The sequence below is a fragment of the Octodon degus genome, unplaced genomic scaffold (assembly GCF_000260255.1).
Source record: "Octodon degus isolate 3935 unplaced genomic scaffold, OctDeg1.0 scaffold00029, whole genome shotgun sequence".
In the NCBI taxonomy this organism is placed as follows: domain Eukaryota; kingdom Metazoa; phylum Chordata; class Mammalia; order Rodentia; family Octodontidae; genus Octodon; species Octodon degus.
Window position 1 is genome coordinate 5,804,516 of NW_004524605.1, and position 7,758 is coordinate 5,812,273.

Here is a 7,758-nt window from a genome sequence, read left to right on the forward strand (position 1 = left end):
AGGGTTTAAACTACTATATCCCACTGAGGACTTATTACTAGAAAGTACAAAGAATTCTCAAACTTCAAAAATAACAATAAACTAGCAATCCTGTTAGAACACTGGCAAAAGACACAAAGAAACATTTCACCAAAGAGGACACACAGATGGCAAGATCTGCGAAAAGCTCATAGCCCCTAAGGAAATGCAAATGAAAAGAGATAGTACTGCACACATACCAGAATGGCTACAATAAAACACAATGACAACACCAAATGTTGGCAAGGATGCACAGAAAAGGATCACTGATATTGCTGGTAAGAATGTAAAACAAGATAGCCACTCCAGAAAACAACTTGGTAATTTCTTTTAAAACTAAATACACAATCACTGCATCACCCAGAAATTGCACTCCTGGGCATTTATCGCAGAGAAATGAAAACTTATATTCATACAGAAATCTGAACAGAAATGTTTACAGCAGCTTTATTCTTAATAACCTAAAGCTTTAAACAACCCAGACAGGCTTCAACAGGTAATGAAGGCACAGTATATCATGCCATGGAATACTACTCAGCAGGGGCTAGGGTATGCAGCTCAGTGGCACAGAGCCTGCCTGGCAAGAGCGAGGCCCTGAGTTCAATTCCCAGGACCAAAAAGCAAAACAAAAAGAAATGGGGAGAAAAGGGCTTGTTTGAATAGTGCCTTAGTAAGAGCCTTTAAAAAAAAAAAAAAAAATCTGCTGGAATACTACTCAGCTATTAAAAAAAAAAAAAAAAGGAGAACTGACAACACATTTAACAACCTGGTTGAATCTCCAGAGAACAACACTGAGTAACAAAAGGCCAATCTCAAAAGTTACGTGTTGTATGATTCCTTTCACATCAGACTCTCAAAATAACAAAATCAATCATAGAAATGGAAAACAAATTTGTAGCTACTAGAAGTTCAGGAAGGAAGGGGTGGCTTTAGAAAGTCAAAAAGTATGACCAGGCTGGGGATATAGCTTGGCAGTGGCAAGTGCAAGGTCCTGAGTTCAATTCCCAGTACCAAAAAAAAAAAAAAAAAAATTTGACCACAAAATGCCCTGCAACTTGACTGTACTGATGTCAACATTCTAATTGTGCAAGATGCTACTGCTGGGAAAGATTGAGTACAGTGTGAAAAGGCATCTATATTATTTCTTATAACTACAACTGAATTTGTAACAATCTCAAATGAACAAAGTTTGATTTCAAGAAATGAATTTCTATTCCCCTCTTATTCTACCTACAGTCTCTGTCTTGATTGATGGTAATTCCATCTTTCTGGTCACTCAAACAAACAAACAAACAAACAAACAAAAATCAACAGATTTTGTTTCCTTAACACTTCGCAGGGCTGGTGAAATAGCTCAGCAGTCTAACGCACCTACCTGCTTAGGCAAGCTTAAACAAGCACTTAAGGACGGCGGTTCAATTCCCAGCACCACAAACCACACCAGCCCTGCCCCCAGGGTGGGCTGAGCCGGCCAAAAAAAAAAAAACCTTCGCATCCAATCTGTAACTGCTTTCACGTCTCCAGTGCTGCTATGCAGTCCAAAGCAGACACCTCCCTGACCCTCCGAACCTCCTCACAGCTCAGGCTCACCTCACCTGGGTTATTCTAACAGCCTCTGATTGATCCACCTACAGCACCCTAACCCTCCTGTGCACACTCACCAGAGGGGCCACAGTCATCCTAAACAGTGAGATAAGGTCACTGGTCTACTTAAAGCTCTTTTTTTTTTTTTTTTGATTTTTTTTTTTTTTTTGGCGGAACCGGGGATTGAACTCAGACCCTTGCGCTTGCCAGGGAGGCGCGAATTCCACTGAGCCATCTCCCTGGCCCTACTTAAAGCTCTTGGGGTATGACTCCTGCTCTCACTCTTCCACTCTCCTTCTTCCTCAAAAGGCAAAGTCTTTTTTTTTAAATAACCTACAAGCTCCAACAGATCTGGTTCCCAATCCTCTCTCTCATTAACATTTACTAATTTCCCTAGCTGTTCTACTCTGTCTCCATTGCCTATTTAACATCAGGCATTCATTCAACAAACTAGTACTCACTAAATATGTTTCAACCCAACCATCACAAATCCCACCTGGCATCCCAAGTAGCATCTCTGTGCTACCAGATCTGAAAAGCCCCTCTCATGACCTCAGCCAGGTAAAGCCCAGTTGTTCTAAGAATACCTCCAAAGTCAAAAAAGAAAAAAAGAGGGTGAATATTTATGGGTTGGGGAGATAGCTCAGCAACATAAGCACCTGCCTGACAAGCACAAGGTCCCAAGTTTAATCTCTGGTACCACAAAAAAAAAAAAGAATACTTCCAACATCACTGTATTCACTGGCTAACTCCAATACCCAGCACTAAGTAAAATATATTCTGTTTAAGAAATAACTTGGAAGTAATACACAAATGCAGCATAGGACAATAAATTGAGAACTCATCTGAAACACTGGATACAAAGCAGATCAATCAAACTCATAGTCTGATCTCCTCTCCTTCAAATCAGAAGAGCTGATCCAGTCACATGAGAAGAGTATTCAGAATGATCAAAGTGACAACTGTTATGGATTTAATTGCTGAGCTTCTACAAATATGGTACTTTAGACTCCTAAATCATCTGCTTCTTCCCTTTCCTATCTGATAATGCCTCTCTAGCTAAACTTAGCTTTAAAATAAAACATTTTAAGCCAAACATGGTGGTACACAATTGTAATCTCAGCACTCAAGAGGCTAGGACAGGAAGATCACTGAAAGTTAATAGGTCAGCCTGAACTACCTACAGCTACATACTAAGACTCAAAGAAGAAAAAAAAGAAGAAGAAAAGGACCAGGGATTTGGCTCAGTGGCGCAATGTGTGCCTGCCTGGTAAGCATGAGGTCCTGAGTTTGATTCCAGGCACACTGCCACACACACACACACACACACACACACACACAAAACTTTTAAAATTTAATTCTTGGGCCAGGGAGATAGCACAGTAGAATAAGCGCTTGCCTGGCAAGTGCAAGGTCCTGAGTTCAATCCCCAATATAGCAAAATAAATAAATAAATAAATAAATAAATAAATTCTCTTCATCTATTGGGCCCTTTTTAAAAATTGTCTTGAAATAAAACTATTCTCAAATTTGAGAATGTAATTTGCCTAGTATGTGCAAGCCCTAGGTTCAATTCCAAGCACTGAAAAAAGTATTTTTTACAAATGCTGATGACCCTGAGAATTTGTTCATACACTGGTTTGAGAAAACTTACTTAAAAATTACATGCATCACACATTTACCCTATACCTAACAATGGCAAATATAGAGAAGCAAGAACTTTTGAAATGGTATGACAAAAAAAAGGAGGGGGGGCTAGGGAGATGGCTCAGTGGAATAAGTGCTTCCCTGGCAAGCACAAGGGTCTGAGTTCAATCCCCGGTTCTGCAAAAAAAAAAAAAAAAAAAAGAAAAGAAAGAAAGAAAGAAAGAAAGAAAGAAAGAGATGGTATGACAAGACTTAAGACACAAGTTAGCCATCCCCTGATCAAAATACTGTTAACTCTTTAGATTTTATCAAAACAAAAACATAAAATCAAAAACCTCTTACAGGCTGCCAAGAACATACATAAGCACTGAAATTTTAAGAAACCTAACACAGAACAAGTTTAAATAAATCTAATGTGGTAACTTTCCAACTTCTGAACCTGTTTGAAATTTGGAACACATACTAGCTTCTAATTTTCTTACCACAAGAGTGATTACTTTGAAATTCAACAGACATGCTAAAAAATACAGATACTGTATTACTTAAGCTTTACTAATACTACTCTATTGCAATGAAGCTGCTCTCCTGTGAAAAGCATATATACTAGTTTTCATTTATTTTCAGTAGGGATAATCTGAATGTATAACATCATTATTATAAAAGACTCAATTTAAAAATATGGCATTCCTAAAGGGTTCAAGTAGTTACAGCAGTATTTAGGGGCTCTAGCAAAAACAAATGTAAGGTGGGCCGGGGTGATGGCTCAGTGGAGTAAGCGCTTCCCTGGCAAGTGCAAGGACCTGAGTTCAATCCCCGGTTCAAAAAAAAAAATGTAAGGACACTTCAATACTCCACACACCTCATCTGCCTCTCCCTCACCCCAACACAAGATATTCAATCATGTTATAGGGAAAAGTCACTCATGAAACTACTTCACAGACATATATCCCCAAATCACACTTCTTAAGCATTCCAGCAGGAAATATAAATATTTCAATGTCATTTTTTTCTTAGTTAATAAAACAATTATGAAGGGCCAGCCAGATAGCTCAGCAGATTAAAGGGCCTGCTTAGGCAGAGCACAGCAGCCAGGTTCCATCCCCGGCCCCACCCTCACCCCCACCCCCACCCCTGTGGTATGCTGAGATGGCCACTGAAAATGGTCCTGGTGGTGCACGCCTGTAATCCCAGGGCTTGGGAGGCTAAAGAAAAGAAAGGACCACTACAAGTCCAATCTGTGTAGTGAGACCCTGTAAACCCTGTACTAAATACATTAAAAAAAAAAAATGCAGCCAGGCGTGATGGCACATACCTGTAACCCCAGCACTCAGGAGGCTGAGGCAGGAGGATTGTAAATCTGAGCCCAGTCTGGGCAATTTAACAACCTAGTAAGACCCTGTCTCAAAAAATAAAAAAGCCAGAAATGCAGCTCAGTGGTAAATCCCTGGGTTCAACCCCAGTATCAGAAAACACACATATACACCCATACACACACATTTATGCTACTCAAGAATTTTAAGAACAGCATATCTGCATCAATCAGGGAAATGTCCCTCACTTTTTTGTTCACTCTCCAGTACCACAGCTGGAAGTCAAACCCAGGAGCACCCTACCACAGAGCTATATCATAGCTCTTAATTTTTGAGGTAGCATCTTGCTAAACTGCCAGGCAGACTCAAATGTGTGCTCCCCCTGCCTCAGACTCATTCACAGCTAGGATTACTGGAGTACATTTCACTAATAATGAAAGGGCCTTGTGAAAATGGACCACAGTCCTTCCCTAAAGGCCTGCAAATACTGCTGACAGGGCAGTCCACACTGGCCTTCAGTGCTGTTGAGGGAGCACTGAGAGTGTATCCACAGCACTGCAGTAAAGAAATGTATAGTGGGGCATTCCCTGTTGCACTAGAAAATTATCTTGGTACACACTATTTTTCATCTTATTATAGACAATTAAGTTTGAAATTAACCTGCAGTCAGAGAGGGACTGGGCCCTGGAGGAAGTCAGCACAGGAGACAAGACAAAGACCGAGACTGGTGGTGAATGTGAAAAAGGAAAGCCTTGGGACAGGTCTGCAAGGAAACAGCAACCTGCGATGACACTGTAATTAGCACTGCCTGGCCCAGTGGGCCCAGAGGCATCAGATGCACAGTGGTTCAGCTGGACCCAACCCTTCACAAGAATTCCTTTGTTCTTTACATGTACCTTGAATTCCAGGCTCATTTCCCTATTAGATCACTACTAGCTAAGTGACAATGCTTGTAATCCTATAAATTGCATCTTAACCTTATTGTACCAATGGTGTGATTTCACTTTGTAAATACTATTGAAAAGGGCCGGGGAGATGGCTCAGTAGAATAAGCGCTTCCCTGGCAAGCGCAAGGGCCTGAGTTCAAACCCCGGTTCCGCTAAAAATAAAATAAAATACTACTGAAAAGAGCCTAAGTGGCCCCCACTGTGGGCGTGGCCTGGATCCAGAAGCTATTTTTATTTCCAACGATACTCTCCTAATTTCCTCCTGTGATTCAGTCTTCATGCCCGGATGCTGAGACCTCAAACGCAGCTCATCTCACATCTAACAGGTTGGTGTTATTTTCCCCATAACAATCCAAAAACTCAATCCAAAGATTCTGGGAAAAAGGTTTATGTCTCGGACTTTAAAACAGAATGGGGACTCTACTAAACGAGGTCTTACTTACGAACTTCTAAGTTATTACTAGATTTTTCCCACCAAATTTCAGGCCCTTGTTTATAGACTTCCTCATTTTTCAACAAACCTTACAATATCTTGTTTTACAATGCAACATTTGCCATTTTTTAAAAACCCTTTCTCAACCAAATCCTATGGATCCACTAAAATAAGCCAGGGTTGTGTGGGTTAACTCATCACATGCTATATTTGCGTTCTTTAACGACCACGCTCAAAAAGAAACTCCCGGGCCAGGGAGATAGCTCAGTAGAATAAACGTTTGCCTGGCGAACGCAGGGTCCTGAGTTCAATCTCCAGTACCGCAAAAAAAAAAAAAAAAGAGAGAGAATATGAAAGAAAGAAAAGAAAAAGAAACTCCTTTGTTCCCAACCTCCCTTCTCCCCAACCCCTCAGGAGTCCCACACCCCAGGGCTCTCTCTGGCTCTTTTCCAGAAGCTTCGAGATCTCAGAGATGCACCAGTACCCAGAAACAACACCCTCCCTTTCCCTCTCTGAAATGCTCTCGGCTTAGTCCAGTCGCTGGGTCACCGCTCCTGCCCACTTCGATCGTCCCCTCGGGCCTCACGCGTTGTGGAAAAGCTCCTCCTTCCTGGAGCTGCCGGTGCCGACTCGGGGTCCGCAGACACCACACCGCCCGGTCCCGACCTCCTCAGCCCTGGTCTCCTCCGCCCTTTCGCTGAGACCGTCCTACCTCCCCATCCCCAAGAGCTCCGCTGACCCACGTCCACCGTTCTCCGTGGCCGCCATTCTTCCAGGCTCCCCAGAACCCGCCGCCACACCCCCTCCCTGCTCCCCGGGTCCCTCAATTTCTCAGCCCACTTCTCAAGCCTCCGAGGACCCCACAGTCCTAAACCCCTTCCAAACACCACTCCTCGGGCCGCAGAGACTGCCCGACGCCGTCGCGAGCTCCAGACCCCCGGAAGCGCTCTTCCGAGGCCGGGCCTGTCTTCCGCCCCGCGCCCACCCTCGGCGCCTCCTCGTGCCCGCCCTTTACCAGGGGTCAAGACCAGCGCCAGGAGTGCCAGGACCAGCGGCCGCGCGAGCCCCGCGGGAGCCGGCATCCCCGACCCGGAGAGCAGCTTCGCTGGCACAGCCCCTCTCATCCTTCCCAAGGCGGTAGCAGCCATAACGGACTTGTCCCGGAGCCTGCGCGGTTGCTAGGCTTACGTCATGACGTCAGATACTGCGCGAGGTGCCTTGGGCCTAGTCATTAACGTCCCAGCGTGATGACGTTGCAGCGCGGCGCGGGACTAAGAATGCAAATCCGGAGGAAGGAGGAGTTACGGGACGAGTCAGCGGTCTGTGCTCTGCAGTGGGCTGAGGACCCGGTGTGCAAGATGCTTCATTCAGGTCCGGTGATGGCTACTATACAGCCAGTCAGAGGAGCTGAAAACATTTTTTAAAGGAAGATCCAACCGTTAGACTCGTCATGAAAGTGAACTTCGCGCCTCCTCCCCCTAAAGGTGAAGGAGACAAGTCACTAGTGGTTTATTCTCTTGCGGGAGACACTAAGGTAAAAGCTACAACTCTTGCTGCATAGGTCCTGCTTTACCTTAGTCTTAACCATCCAGCAGTAAAGTATAAAAACGAAGTACAAGAAGTAAAGCCATGCTGTTATGTTGAGCTGCAGGGGACTCAGGTCAGCAACTTCTGACATTGCCAGTGAAGCGGAAGACCCAATACTATTATGGAGTACTGGACTCTTAGAATATTTTGCTGAGTTAACACACCTATAATATTCAAATAACGGAACTTAACAAAAAAAGAGGATACAGATGAACGTCCATTTTGTATCTGT

At 43.7% G+C, this 7,758-nt stretch overlaps 1 protein-coding gene across 2 annotated transcripts in view; it reads right to left on the minus strand.

Moving 5' to 3' along the window:
• The window catches only part of CUNH5orf15 (chromosome unknown C5orf15 homolog), a 15,214-nt gene extending 8,086 nt beyond the window's left edge, over positions 1–7,128 (minus strand). For both annotated transcript variants that reach the window (XM_012514306.2, XM_023713269.1), the window contains exon 1: positions 6,955–7,128. In XM_012514306.2, the coding sequence (XP_012369760.2) occupies positions 6,955–7,087 (133 nt within the window). In that variant the 5' untranslated portion in view covers positions 7,088–7,128. The remainder of the gene's footprint in view (positions 1–6,954) is intronic.
• Positions 7,129–7,758: the final 630 nt, after the last annotated feature.